This window comes from Microchirus variegatus (genome assembly GCF_963457635.1).
Source record: "Microchirus variegatus genome assembly, chromosome: 9".
Taxonomy (NCBI): domain Eukaryota; kingdom Metazoa; phylum Chordata; class Actinopteri; order Pleuronectiformes; family Soleidae; genus Microchirus; species Microchirus variegatus.
In genome coordinates, this window is record NC_139810.1 from 24,639,001 (window position 1) to 24,655,075 (window position 16,075).

General features: G+C 40.6%; 1 protein-coding gene across 1 annotated transcript; it reads left to right on the forward strand.

The window, feature by feature from the left end:
* Positions 1-1,585: 1,585 nt before the first annotated feature.
* On the forward strand, positions 1,586-13,648 carry gdap1l1 (ganglioside induced differentiation associated protein 1-like 1; the record flags this gene model as incomplete). The annotated part of the gene is made up of 6 exons (XM_083895673.1): positions 1,586-1,774; positions 6,294-6,486; positions 10,357-10,530; positions 12,360-12,454; positions 13,095-13,209; positions 13,305-13,648. Exons 1-6 carry the CDS (start codon positions 1,595-1,597, stop codon positions 13,646-13,648), a joined length of 1,101 nt encoding a protein of 366 aa, XP_083751799.1. The 5' UTR covers positions 1,586-1,594.
* Positions 13,649-16,075: the final 2,427 nt, after the last annotated feature.

Below are 16,075 nucleotides of genomic sequence, written 5' to 3' on the forward strand. Positions count from 1 at the left end.
CAGAGAGTTGTTACTGTTATCAAAACTTAGTTTACCCAAAATGCTGCTATTTTATGCTAGAGTTGTTGTATTTTAAGTATTATGTTATACATTTAGACACATGTGTAACGTTTGTATGATTACTATTGTCATTACGACAACTTAATTGACAGGACGTAAATACATCTGCTCCGTTTCTTCTCTCTTCTCTCGCCCATTTTCTCCTTTCACCCCAACCGGCCTAGGCAGATGCTGTACATCTCTGAGTCTGAGATTTCCTCCTATTTTGCTCATTGTGTAAACTGTTGTTTTGTCCCCACTCTTATTAATGCGTTGCCATTACTAAGTTAATGATAACATGTTAAGCTCAGGGTCGGCCCAAGGCATAAGCGAACTAAGCCGCTGCTTAGAGCCCCGTGACCACTAGAGGGCCCCCAAGTGCAGTTAACTAAAAAATAAAATAAAATAAAGTTTGGATTGCTGTAGTTTATTTTGAATGTTTCTCCCCATTTTACCAAAGCTTTTTCAGAGTTTTCACATAGTTGTCAGGTGTCAGATTATTTAACTTTATATTTTATTTATAAAACATTTTTATTACCTTGTTCTGGGTGCCTCTGTTGATTTACATTATAATTGAAGTATTTGTTTATTTTATTTAAAGCTGTGTTTTTTACATATACAAGTAGAAAAAGTTGATTTTTTTCTTAATATTTTATTTATAAACCGTTTGGTTTTATGTATTGATTCTCTGTGTCGCCAGTAGGGGGAGTTGCTGAGTTTGCCAAAATAGTAATTGAAAGATTTTTCTGTAAGTTTGCAAATCTGGTGTTTGCTTCCATGCAACAAAAAGTTCTCACATTTAGTTTTACAAGTGTATTCGTATTCGCGACAGAGTAGAATAAGTAAAATACCTTTAGTATAGTAGGTGTGTGAATGATCAATAATCATTATTATTGGCAGTAACAGAGGGGGCCCAAAATCAAATTTTGCTTAGGGCCCCCATGGAGACTTGGGCCGGCCCTGGTTAAGATATAAAACTGATTTGATTTGATCAGTGGAGTGAAAAAAAACAAAGGAACAAAGTGGAAAAAGTAAAGAAGGTAACAACCTCTACACGTATGGTATTTTCCCCAAAATGTAACACATTTGTTTTTTCCATATTGTCACACATTACAGCACAAAGGTCTATTTCACAGCCTTCGCGTCCTTACAGGAGGAGTCACTTGACCTTCTAATGTAACGCACGCTCCCTCCTCGCGTTCCCATTTTATGTGTGGGTTCGTCACGTGATGTGACACAGCCACACACTGGTTTGATATTAAGTGTGGCAGCATGCTCGAGTAAGGACACGGATACGGCTGCGTGCGTGCGTGCGTGCTGTTTTTGTTTTTTTTCCTAAATTGTTTTGATTCTAGGGTGAAGTGGATTTCAGCACCGGAGCTGTCCGAACCTGACTCTGCTGCTGATGCTGCTGCTGCGCGAGGCGGTGATGCTGGGCTGAAACCATCTCTCTCTCTCTCTCTCTCTCTCTCCCCCTCTCTTTCTCTCACTCTCTCTCTCCCCTCGTCTCTCCCTTCCTCGCTCCTCTCCTCCACACCGCACGAAACGCTCTGTCATGGCGTCTTCCAACCATGTTACCCCCACCAACTGTAGCTGGTGGCCCATCTCAGCCATGGATGAGGACGGTAAAATCACAGACGGGGAGGAGTGCGACGAAGCGACGGCAGAGCCCAAACCCTTCAGCAAAGACAGGCTGGTTTTGTACCACTGGACGCAGTCTTTCACCTCCCAGAAGGTAATAAAAACAGAGAGCAAGAGAGAGAGAGCGAGAACGTGAAAATGGAGATGGCTCCACGTCTCTTTGCATGACATGATGCTCCAGTGTGAAGCTCCTCTGTTTGTTTATTACTATCATTTATGCATGTTATTTTTTTATACCCTCCTTCTGTGCATGTTCACTCCTGCACACAACCTCCCCACGAGTATGCATACGAGCCTGCAGCTGGGCAAGACGTTGAGAGAAGCGCTGCAGCATACATATTGGGGCTCATTTCCTCGACGTAAAGCAAGATTGCTCCTCAATGTAACCCCCCCCCCAACTGCATTTACCACCATCCTTTGCTTTCACCAGCTTCCCTCTTGAAGCGTTTCTCTGTTACAATGTGTGCTCGGACACATGACAGCCTAAATAATTGATTAAAAATGATGTGGAAAACAAACCACAGGCCGAATCTTCCCCTCTGCAGCGGAATCACACTGAATCATGTGTTACTTTTATACATTTTTTAACTTTACCTTGGGTTATCTTGACAGACAGTAACCCGTTCCTCTTCTGTCAGATGACAAAATAATCTTAAAGTTGTTCAAAACTTAACAAATAACCACAAAGCCAGACTTTCTGTGCTATCCTGTCCTGTTCACTTCTCAGATATACTGCATGTACCGTGTACCCTGTACAACATGTACACATATAAATATCAGTTTATTAGTTGTTAGTGTGGCCCAGGTTTCGTCAAGGTTTGGAGACAGAATCATTGTCAGAGGAACCATTTAAAATCCAAGGTAAAGAGATTGAAAGACATCTCAAAGGCGTGAAGGCAGAGAATGTCGAAGGATGAATTGGGAGGATGGTTTCTGAGAGAAGCCTTAACCATGTTTATCCATATAAAAGAAAACAGACTATCTACTATTATTTGAGAATCGTAAACAGAAATGTTCAGATATTGCTTGTCAGATATAACGTCATCTTCAGGCTTCTAAAGCGTTGTTGTTGTTGCTTTATTTGTTCAAATCCTCTTCTTATCTGTCACAAAATATAGAACCAAAATGCAGAGCCAAAAACATAAGGGCACAAGGGTAAAGTCAAAAACTTAAATATCAAAATTCACAGGCGAACACAAGAAACAACATTTTATCACCGTTTAGCACTCTGGAGATTTGCCCTCAAATGTTAAGTGTTTTATAAAAAACAAAACAACAGCAACAACAACTAAAAAAGCAGACAGTCTGGCAGTGCATGACAGAAGAGTATAAGTGAACTGAGAAAACAACTGATACCACACAGGTAAAAGTAATCAACAGAAAAGGAACAAGACACAAGCATGGATACAAAATAAATCAGGAAGTTAAGTCAACAAAATACATAGTGAGGAAAAGAGCAAAATAAGATACTTATATAATACAAGGCAGAAACAGAACTAGCCCAAAACAGGATAATAATAGTCCAAATGATCCTTAAAGGGCCAAATACATGCAAACCACGAGAAATAAACGGTGTAGGTTTTTTGACGACATACAGATAAAGCAGGCTACACTGTTACCGCTGCCACCATTACACCCAAAATTGTTAATATTTCACACAAATTTGTTGTCCGGCTCACCAACATACAGTCTTAGTGACGTGTTTTTTAAGGGCCACAAGGGGGAGCCACATCTTTCCAGTCATTCCAGGACCTCACTGTGTGATTTACAGTGATTGGATTTAAGCCTCTTGTTTTTCCACTATCCTATCTGCGATGCAAAACAATGATTATTATTACTATTCATTATTAATATTGTCCAAAATGTAAGTGACTTCTGTGTGTTTAGAGTATATATACGTATATATATATATATATATATATACGTATATATATATATATATATATATACGTACATATATATATATCAAGCAGTTACTTTTTACAAATACACATACGTATGAATGTTAGACACATCTGGTCAGGTCCATTGTATGGTGGCACGCTCAGTCATATCAACCCTCCATCCTCCATCCAAAGATACACTGTACATCACATTGTATTGTTTTATTGGCACATTTGCTCCATATACGTAACTGTATATGGAGTAAATGTCCACATATGACTGAATATTTCTTCGATGACTACAAAACAACATGGAGACAGTTGTGAACTGACTGCTCTCACACATGCCGGTGTCACGACACAGTGTGTCAGTCTCACAGAAGGCGCAAATATCGAAGGTGTAAATCTCCCATGGCCCTCGCGTTGAGAGTGCCAGGGGTCTGCATTGATCTGTTGGAATTGCTCCACATGTGGTGCGACTCTTGACCATCTGTCTCCGTCTTCATCGTGTCTGTTCACTGCTGTGCGAGCTACACATCGCTCTGTACGGCCCACGTCAGGTCATGTGTGTGCAGTTACAGGAGCAGGTTTCCAATGAAGGATTACAAAAAAAATCACGTGAGTCAAAAGTTCACAGGAAATTCATCCACTGTCCATCTAATGATGACAAAAAGGTGACAGTTATTGATCTCATTTGTCTCAAGAATTTACATTAGGCTCCACATTTGTCTTTCTGGAGAAGGATAAATATATTTCACAGCGCTGCAGACAGATTTTATCCCCTGAAAATGTCATTTTAGCCTCATCGTGCAAATCAGAAATGCAAATCTTGTGTATTTGCTGAACTGTGCCCATTAGTGTGTTTACTGACAGCACCATCCCACTGGATCATTAAACCACTTCACTCACTCCAGTTCCAGGACTGAGGTGATGATCGTGGCGGTAGCTTCTGCTGAGTGACAACAGGCACAAACAGCAGCAGCACAGACAGCAGCAGCCGCGGCCCGTGAGCCAACAATCGAGCCTCATATCAAACACACCAGCTGAGATGTAGCAGTAACTCAGGGCCGTTGGTCCAAAGTGGAGATAAATAGACCGTAACACCCTCCTTCTGTTCATATACACGGCCGTTTGTTTGCTGAATAGATGCTTGACAGCGTGATGCATGTGCAGAGTCACTTCTCGTGATACTACTGCGTTTTATTTTACAGCAGTTTTGCGTGAGTCTCCAAACTTAACTCCTACATGGTGTAAAGTTAATACAGTGCAGTGGAAAAAGTACAGTATTTCCTTTTGTCATATAGAAAAGTAGCCGAGTATAGTAGAATAAAATAGAAATCTCCACCTCTGTTCACTCAATGAATGCTATATTAATGCTAGATGTAGGTTAAGTTACTGTATACCATAAACAAGTCAAATGTGTGTTTTGTGTCTTGTATGCAGCTGAGCTACTTGGCATCACAACCAAATAGTGACTAATGTCATTATGTAACAAACTATTGTTATTGTTTCACTGTTATTGTGAGTTTCAGTCAGTGCTGTAAATGGAGTGTGTGTGTGTGTGTGTGTGTGTGTGTGTGTGTGTGTGTGTGTGTGTGTGTGTGTGTGTGTGTGTGTGTGTGTGTGTGTGTGTGGCACTCGACTTTTCATACCGATGAAGCTTCTTTCTTGTTGCTGCTTCATTTATACAGCACATTTGCTCCTATGGCCTGCTGCTCTTGTTTAAAATTCCTCTAAAAAAAAAAAAATCATTCATTTCACCACCGTTTGATCTATGTCGCAAGTGTCTTCTCCTTTCATTAATCTTATAATAGCTCTCCATGGACCTCGGCTTATTATTCACACAGAGGAGCAATGGATGCTGCTTGTCTAGGATTATTTTTTTTTACTATTTGCTTAAATTTAACCCAAGAACACTATCGCTCAAAGTCAAAACACCATCACTAACGCCGGGTGATATTTTACCCGAGATAATAAATACACCCAATGAAAAGTACTTCATCGTCATCAAAATATATCAAAACATGACAACACATGACACATTTGAGTAGTGTTCTTTTATTTTAAACTGTGTCATGTCTAACAAAATGAAAGAAAAGCATCACGAGGGGACCATATAAAAATGCTCCAAAATTACTGGAAAATTAGGAATTTGGGAACAAAATTAAAAAAAAATGTTTTTAATAAAAAGAAGATGAAAACTTGGTTTTCATGAAAATCACATAAATGTATGCACAATCCTCATATGGAGGATGAAGCGGTAGAAGATGAATGAATTAATATTCCCTATATAAACCACAAGAAAGATACTATTTTTTTGTCATAATCTCAGCGATGAAGCGATTCATCTGTATTGGAATAACAGAATATGATGTTTGTGTATAAGTGTCTGTTTTAAAATTTCAATTACTATATAATGTTTTTACAAGTTCATTCTCACTCTATTTCATATAATATGAACAATGACGTGTTTTTCTCTCTTTTGTATCGTTTTTAGCTCAGTGTTTCTGATGTGGCTCTGCTCCATCACACCTGATTCAAATGATCTGATCACGAGCCATTCATTTGAATCAGGTGTGTGTTGGAGCAGTGCAGAGAGGCCCAGGAAACACTGCTTTAGCGTCTTTGTTTTTTTTTTTTGACATTCTGCAACAAACAGACAGCAGTAAATCTCATCTTGCGTCGGTCTGACATGCACCGTGTGGATAAACATGTGCTTTACGGTTGCAGGTACGTCTGGTCATTAACGAGAAGGGCCTGGTCTGCGAGGAGCGGGACGTGAGCTTGCCGCTGCAGGAGCACAAGGAGCCGTGGTTCATGAGGCTGAACCTGGGCGAGGAGGTGCCCGTCTTCCTCCACGGCGACGCGATCATCAGTGACTACAACCAGATTATAGATTACCTGGAGAAAAACTTTGTGGGAGGTATGGTTCAATAATAATAATAATAGTCTGCTTGGTTGCCATGCCAAAACATCCACTTCTCCCTTTTTGTTCTTTGGTTTTGACTTTGATTTGAACAAAGTGGCTTAAAGTAACACAAACGCTCTCTCCCTCTGCTATTGAACTGCAAATCATGTGAGGGAAGCTTGGTGTTTGAAGTGGTTTAGAAGAACAATAGATACAATAGAGAGTGTTTCTCTGCCTTGGTCATTTTATATTATTACAAAGCATGTTACTTCAAGGTTTCATTGAATAACCACTTTGTTGGGTCACATGTTTTGTATGAAAACCACATTAAAGCAACATCACCTACAGTAACATTAGGTAAGTAACAAGGGTTTGTCCTAATATTAAAAAGCATTTTCTCCTTAATGTTATTATGAAGGATACTTGTGTGAATTATGTATACGTATAAATGCCAAACATATAATCAATATAAAGACAAAATCAAAACAACACAGAGACAAATGAATGATTGGACATACACCAGCATTTGGTTTGGTCCATGTCTCATCCAGTAACATGGCGCGGGCAGGGTTTAAGACCTCTATTGCAGACAGCCACCAGGGGGCAATCCAGGGAATTTTGGCTTTACCTTTGAGCAGTGCTTCAATGCTATATGATGTCATAAGTCAGCTGAAGCACAATGAGCACAATGTTAAACAAGTTCCTGATTGGTCCCAAACACAGTTTGTTCCTTTTTTGAGATTTGAGATTGTTTTCTGGAAAATATTGTGAAACACAGAAACTTACTGGACCAGGTCCTTGTGGACGGAGGACCTCAGTGTGGTTGTCTGGTTTGGCCTGTGTTGCTAATAATCCTGGAGTGTGTGTGACGATGGGGGCAGCAGAGACAACTGGAGGCCGTTCAGTGCGATCTGTCATCCTCGTACACTGTGTCAGTGTGTGCTGTGAAACTGTGCTGTAAGTTGTTGCAACAATGCCTTTTGCATCAGTGTCGCTGAAACACTGACTGCAATTAGAATGATCTCTTAGGGGGGAATTAGTGGCAAATGCAAGTTAATCATTGACACACAATGATTATGAATACATGTAAATAAGTAAATGACACCAGTAGTTTGTCAAATATAAGCTTTTGTGAGGAGATAACATGACTAAATTCAGACTTCAATAGTCAGTACTCGGTGTGGAGTAAAAATACTAAGACATGAACTGAACGCTGTGTGTCACAGTCTGACATTGTACTGTTATGTAAGGTCCTGGAAGTCTCATCTCAGGAACGGCCTGAGGGAATCTGGCCAATAACTGGAGATTTCCTTTTCTCTTAGGTTAGTTAGTGTTCACGCTGCTCTCAAAGCCAGTGGTGCTTGACAACAGAGGACACGGTTCACTGTCTGCTCAGTCATAAAAGTCTACAAGGCAGAGACCGTCCGTGGTGTCTGATGACTTCTTCTCATCCAGAAACATTTATTTTGATTGCTCTCTCTGTGTGTGTGAATGAAGCCATTTAGTATTTCCCAGTGCGCAATGTAATAGTCCGTTTAAAGGTCCATTGTGTAATAATTAGTGACATATTATAGTGAGACTGCAGACTGTAACAAACTGAGGGCTCCACACCTTCCTTTCCCATAAGGGTTGGGGGAACTACGGTGGCCTTCACACACCAGAAAGGATGTGAAACGTACGTTCTTGCTGCTGTAGAAACGCCAGCTTCGTAAAAGCAAGGGCCTAAAGTGGGCCACGGTTTAGGGAGTAGTGGTTAGCGTTGTTGCCTTGCAGCAAGAAAACCTGATTTTCACGATCTGGTTAAGTTAGTGTCTTCTTCCCTTTTCTACTCTGGCTTTCTCCCACTGTCCAAAAAAAACTAAATTGACCGTAAAGTGACTGTAGGTGAGAATGTGAGAGTGAATGTTTTTTTGTCTGTGTTGAACACACTGTGATGAACTGATGACCTGTGACAGATGGGATTGGCACCAGTGACCCTCATGTGGAGGATGATGTGGTCGACCACTAATGAATGAAGACACTTAGCTCAAGTAAAGGCTCAATCTAAGGCTACAAAATGGTATTTTAAAGCAGTTATACACTGATGCAAATGGGTTATGGATAGTATATTCAATGTCATGCTGCGTCAAACAATTTTAAAAATGGGTTAAAATGAAACCACTTCACGTGGAGGGATAAGTCTTCCTTTTTTTTCCTGCTGAATGCAAATCTCAACTAAATGCCGTGCATCATGGACTGCAGTTGGCCTGGAAAGTGCTAATGTGTCAGAAAAGAGGCTCTTATATCAGTACAGTGCAGCATGGTGCCAATGTAAACCCGCTTTACAGCATTGTTGAAATGCAGCAGAGCGCTCTTGCTGCATGAAAGCCGTTTGTTGACCAAGAACAATGAAGCAGTCGGGGTTTCCTTCGCCTTAAAACCTGAAATGTGCCTCGTCTCGGTGACAGTCTCGGAGGCTGCGTTTGGATGAGATTGGCCTCGACTCGGACGGTGCTGAAACATTTCCAGGGACCGTGCTGCGACACCTTCAGCACCTCTGCTTGACATGCACAGGTTACAGATCTGGGACATGATGACTCACCTTTTCTGGAGCTTTGCCAGGGGCAGCTCCACCCTCTTCTTTGGTACGAAAGAAGAGCGGCCCTGTCTCTGATTCATCAGTCTGTGACTTTCCCTGTTTTTTTTTTAATACTCAGCAGCAGGTCATTGTGTTTAACATTGTCCCTCCCAGCTCTGCAGCGTATAGGCAGCCTCAAAAAGTAGGCTAAGCTGGTTCATTGCTCACTGAGTCATAAAAATGGGTAAATATTGTTCCTAGTGTTTGATGCAGGAGTGGTTCCACATTCCACAAAAGCAGAAGTGCCTCTGTATGACAGACAATATATCTCTGTTAGATAGAGCAGCTTGCAAGATAACACTGGTCAACACCAAATTTATTGTTGAAGTTTTTTGTTTTTTTTAAGCCGTTTTGTACAGGTGTGTACGGGTATTTTCACGGCATATAATGCAAAATGCTTTTATATTTCTTGCAATAAACAAATTCTGAAGAATTTTGCATGTGCCAACTTATAATGATTTTTTTTTTTTTTAATATATTACAAGTGAATGAAATGCAAAAATAAGCCTTACGTATTCTGTTACATCTGCGGTGAATACACCATTGTTCCGAACGGGAATCTAGTCATAAGTTTCATAAAGCGTGCTTACTTTGCTTATTTTGGTATTAAACTTGGTGACCTGGATAAAGCTTGGGCTAAATGTAATCAATTTAGTCAGAAGATCGGAGTTTTCAAAATCAAATTAGCATTAAAAACCTGACCCGATTGAGAAAAATGTATGTCATTTTTGGATTCTTTTTATGTAACCCAGTGTAATTGGCTGAACCTCTAATTTACTCAAAAAAAATAGAAAGGATTTAACTCGGCCTGTGAAAATATGCATTTTTGTCCACATGGATCATACATACGAGGATATATTCATCTCATTGATTCATTTTTATAGCTCAAATCTGTTTTATATTTGCACATAAAATAAGCTTGAGAAGTTTTTTCCAGCTCTCTTCAGTATTGTTCAAATGCTGTGTTGCAGTGAGAGGAGTCCTCTGTTACCTGGGTACACTGCTGTGTGTGTGTGTGTGTGTGTGTGTGTGTGTGTGTGTGTGTGTGTATCTGAGGCTGAAGCATGGAGATCTGTGTTATTTTGGGGTTGTTGTTCAGCACCAAGCGTGATGACTGTTGCTAAGAAACCTCAGATGTATAATGGGCCCACCACTGTGTTGTTGATACTGTTATTGTTTTTTTTTTTTTAATGTGTCTGTGTTGAACCACAACAGAGTTCTGAGTTCTGTGTGTATCGGTGTTTCCACGTTGCCATGTCGCCCCACAGACACAGTGGCTCAACTGATCCCCGACGCTGAATCGCCTCTCCACGACCGCGTGCAGCAGTACCGCCAGCTTCTGGACGGACTGCCCATGGACGCTTACACGCACGGCTGCATCCTCCATCCAGAGCTCACCATCGACTCGATGATCCCAAAGTACGCCACCGCAGAAATACGTAGTAAGTGAAGCCAGCTCACCATATACTGTGTAGACATGATTGTTTTTAATTCTGTTTTTGGGCATATCAACTCGAGCTGTTTTTCAGAAATGTATTCTGGATAGTGTCTAAAGAACTGGGAGTTTATTGTTTACATATGATGAACACAGCAGGACATTCTCTGGCTGAGTTGTGCTCACAGCAACATTAGAATCTTCAGAGGATCCAAGAGAGGAGGTGTAGCCTGACACTGTTCCACTCACTCTCTGGATTATTCAGAATTTCTCCTGCTGTGTTGTCACTTGAACTCACCAGGAGATTCGTGTTCCGTGATGCACACAATATCTGGATAATCTGAAGAGATTGTGCATAGGGGCAAAATCAAATAATATTAGATGTTTTAAATACTAATGCATAATGTGTACCAGATTAAAGTGGAGCTGATTTTCGGGGCGCATTTCACATTTTAAATGACCCTGAAAATAAACCCTGGGGGTTTGTGGGATTATTATTAATGAGAGAAGAAAGTCTTTTGAAATGATTGGGTGTTTTAAACCATGTAAGAGGTTTAGAGAGAATATTTCCCTCTGTCTTATTGACTATGTCTCATAAAGACTTTCTTCAGGTCGGCAAATCATTACTGGATGATTTGTTGTCTTTACTCTTTTTTGATATAAAATCACAAGCTTAGTTGAGGTAGCAGTAGGAGTTCAAATACATTTTTTTTATAGAAAAAAAGAAAGAAATCCTCTCCACGCATCAGTAGCCACCAGTAAATAAAGTTTTACAAATGTGATGAATTGCCTGCAAAGCACAATATAGCTCATGCAATATTGTAATAGTCGGTATAAACAAAGCTGTTCTACTTGACTCTGCTTAAGGCAGTTGCATGTTCTATGTTTTTTTGAAGGTAGCGCTTTGACAAGCGAGCAGACTGGAGGCGATGAGGCGAATCAGCTGCATTAGTTGCCATCATGTACCTCCTACTGCAACCTTTTCCAGCCTCCTACCACAGGACATTATTCATGAGGCATGTGGATGTAAACAGGATTTCAATTTAATAAAAGGATTAAAAACGTGTTTCAGACACAAATTCCGCACTCAAGCTTTAAGTGCAATACTTGAGTTAATGTAGTTAATGTCCAGCACTGGATTCTAGCAGCTGAAAGCACAAAGGTGCATTGATGCAGCATAAGTTATGTGATGTTCTGAATAAGTGCATATCGTTCATATGTGTGTGGTGTTACACTGAGTCTCTGTAAACAGACTTTAAATTCATATTTTGTGTGGACTGAAAACGATATATCATTGAATTTCTACAACCACCCAACCACTCAAATTCAAAAACAACTAGTCTCCTAAAGCAAATATTAATGCATTATAAATGCAAAGCTAGTCGTCCTCCTCACAGCCTGCTCCACACTATAGGCAAACAAATCCCTGTTTTATGTGCAAGACAGGATTAGCACGCGGTGTAATTTGATGCTACTGCTCACATCCAAAAAAAAAAAAATCCTTATCACAGCACAGTGTAGTGTTGCCAGGTTCATATATCCTGATAGCAGGTATCAGGCTTTTCCAATCTGGTTCAGCATGTTAATCAAAGCAATGAGACGCACAAAGAGCTGCTAATTCTGCAGAAGAAACTCATTATCCAGTAAAACCTGCATTGTTACTGTGGTATTAAACTTGAAGATGCATCAGGAACAACATGTAGTATTATTTTATTATAGCCAGTGACAGTTTTGCACACCCTAATACTACATAATAACTTTGCACATTTATCAGTTGTAGGCTTTTTTTTTTTCTTCTAAAACACACAGTTTGAGCGTTTGTTTGTGTGACTTCAGGACATTTGGCCAACGCTGCAACAGAGCTGATGAAGTTAGACCATGAGGAGCCTCAACTGACGGAACCATACCTGTCCAAGCAGAAGAAGCTCATGGTGAGTCAGTGTGTACATTTATCTGATATTGGTCAACACGATAAGTAAAAGACGAGATGTATTTGTAACAGTGCTTTTCAGGAGAGGGAAAAAGTCCATGTAAAAATATCTCCTTCTGACTTTGTTAGCGCACAGGAAAATGTAGTGTTTAAGGTTTCAAATCATGTCAAATTTAGCAAAATTCTCTGTTCTGGAAGAGCCGAAAACACACTTGGGGCGCTTTCACAGCAGAGCTGTTTGGACAGGTGTGAAAGCTCATCCCAACTCTGGTCCACCTAAGAAAACGTGGGTCGCTGGTGTGGTTTGCTTACAAATTGATTTTGCATAATATAATATAAACGGGTGGCGCACCATTTTGGTCACAGTTCATACATGCTGTACTTCTTATCAGTGGTACCTGCAGGACTCTGCTCTCCTTTCTGTTCTTCTCTACTTCCTTTCCCCATCTTTATGTATTTTAAAGTGGCAGATTTTTTTTTGCGTGTTTTTGCAATAAGATAAGACACAAAGTCCTAAGACCTAACTATGTCTCTGGTGTGTCATCAAGCCATAGTTTTTAGATGCGTCTAAAAGTTAAGGACTTGCAGTTGAGCACGTTTTTTGCCTCTTGCGCTTATTTTATTCATGTAATTATTGACAGGCAAAAATCTTGGACCATGACAATGTGAACTACCTGAAGAAAATTCTGGGAGAGTTAGCCATGGTGTTAGATCAAGTGGAGGCTGAACTGGAGAAACGGAAACTAGAGTATCAAGGTATGTCCAAATGATGATTGTTATTGATATTAGTTTTATTGTTTTAATCAATGGATTAAAAACATAATCTAATGTGTACTGTCTTTGTTTCATAGGTGAAAAATGTGAGTTGTGGCTATGTGGACCTGAATTTACACTAGCTGATATCTGCCTCGGCGCCTTGTTGCACAGGCTCAAGTTCTTGGGACTTTCTAAGAAATACTGGGAGGACGGCAGCCGATCCAACCTGCAGTCCTTTTTTGTGCGTGTGCAAAAACGCTACGCTTTCCGAAAGGTCTTGGGCGACATCCACACGACCCTCCTGTCTGCAGTCCTACCCAACGCCTTTCGGATGGTAAAAAAGAAGCCGCCGTCCTTCTTTGGGGCATCTTTTCTCATGGGCTCGCTGGGAGGGATGGGCTACTTTGCCTACTGGTATTTAAAAAAGAAATACATGTAGTGAAAGCCCCATTGTTGTGTTAAATGTCTGTGTATTTGTGTGATGTTTTAACTTTTCTGTAATGTTTTATGACTGCAGGAAAAAGTTAATTAATCTATATAGAGAACACTATTACTTACCTGGACAAACAAAGAAATATTAAAACATTCCATAATAAGAAAATTCTTGACAGCACATTTTCTGGTAGATCACGTTCTCCATCGGGTTTTATTTCCAGGAACTTGCAGAAGTCCTGGTTCGACTTTTGTTGGAGGCAGGTTCACTTACATCGAAAACTTCAAGTAGAGACCCAGATGAAAATGTTTAACGCGGTAAAACACCAACACGGGTTTACTGACCTTCGCATGCCACGACTATACTCATGATCTGCTGTTCACCCCTTCATCTATCTGAGGACGAATCTACAGAGCAATGTTGGTGACAAAAATGCTGCGCTGCCAGAAACTGCCAGATGACTCGATGAAAGGATGAAGGCAAACTTTTAAGGAGTAGTCTGACATTTTTGGAAATTTGCCAGTTTATCGTTTTTGTTGAAACTCATATGAGGAAATAGACTCTTGCTGAAAGTGTGTTATACTTATTATGTATTTTTTTTCCCCCTGAGCTTCTTATGTTTAGACCATCTGAGTCACAGTTTTAAACATCCTATTTTTTTTTTTAGAAAGAATATTATGAAACACCACTGCTTTTCTGAAGGTCACGTTTCTGTAAAAGCTGGTGTTGCTTAGCTTAGGGACTTAAAGACTCCTCTGCTCGCCTCTCTTTCCAAAGCGTGTCAGGGAACTACAGTGGCCTTTGCATACCAGAAAGGATGTTATCACTCTTTCACAACTCTCTCCCACTGTTCCAATCTCCCACTGCTGTTTCCTCCTCCTTCATTAGGTTTATGTCGCCCGATCCATTCTTTGTTTGTGTCGTGAGCTTCTGCTCCAAAACTCAAAACACACATCCGTTAAAGGCTGGTGCAGAAACTTGTTGGCACAATTGCCTAAAATAGGTATAAAGGCTTATTCTAAGGTCATGGAAACCAAACTGTTTCTATTTTAAAGTAATTATACACTTGAACAAACATACTTTATGGATGGCATCATCGATTTCTGCCACATTGGACCACTAAAACAGGGAAACTGCCTGCCTTTGCCTAAAGGATAAGACGGGGCTTTTAAAGACCTAAAGAATGCATCGATTTTGGGGTCCAGGACTGAGAGTTTTGGATTCTACTATACTGTGTGTTTGCATAGGGCCGTGGTTCCCATGTACCAGTGTGCTAAATGATCGACATGCTCCTCCAGCTTCATATTTACGTGAAAGGACATGACAGTATCAGTCTTCTCATCAAACGGGAGTTTCCTCTTCCTTTTTAAATAAGTGTACGTCTTGCACACAGTAACTCACACACAGAGACACGCGTGAGCTCAGAGTCCATCATGTATTTTGGAGAGTTCAGAGTTTTTAATGTATTGCACCACCACAGGTTACACAGCACACAGTGGTGTCCACTGTCACTCTCTTTGTCACCGAGCGCCGTCGAGACGTCTGGCGTTTGAAAAGTTACACTCGTGGTGGAATTGTAAATTCTGCATCAATTAGGCTTTAGGATGTATATTTCATTGCATGAGTACTACTTTCTTATTGTGTAGTGAGGTAGGCTGACGCTCCCCCAGGGTCAGAATTTATGATGATCGCTCCCGATCAATAATCACAGGTTTCAACAACATTGTTATGCTGCCAGATGTAAACCTTTGAAGCACCGGCACTGTACCGCGTGCTGGAGACGTTCCCTCAGCAATACTTCACTGCTCTGTTTCTCCGTCTCGGCCGGCTCCACCTGACGGATGCAAATGAGTTCTTACGGATAGATTTTTTCAATTATACGTCGTCTCGTTTATTTGACTGTGTTGAATTTTTAATGAGATAAAAAGGGTAAATAAGGGCAGCTGGGCAGGAGTAAAAAAAAAAAAAGCTGACTCATCTGAAGGCGAGGGAGAATGATGAGGGGAAATGGCCTGGCCTCGCCTGGCAAGCTGTCTCATTGTTTGTCGATGCAGTGTAATTTTCCTGCTCCGCGGTCTGTTCATTCTTAATGGAAGCTTTACTTTTCCCTCTTTCTTAGTCCGACCTCTTGAGTTTAACATGCTACGAATGCTCCTGAACATACTATTTAGGTTGAACTGACTGGCAGGAGTTTTAAGCTCCTTTTGGTTTCAGGGCATAGGCGTGATATCGACATTCTTGCAGTATAAGGACTCAGTGGAGTACAGTGAGCATTTGTCTTTTCTCAAGCTTTAAAGCTCAAGCTCTGAATGGAGATTATCCATGTAGAATTTACAGTTTTAGGACGCCCATTTTCTCCTGCTATACAGGACATCATCTCTACATGTAGTGAGCTGCGGAAGACAACGTTGAACCAAAGATTATAATTATGAT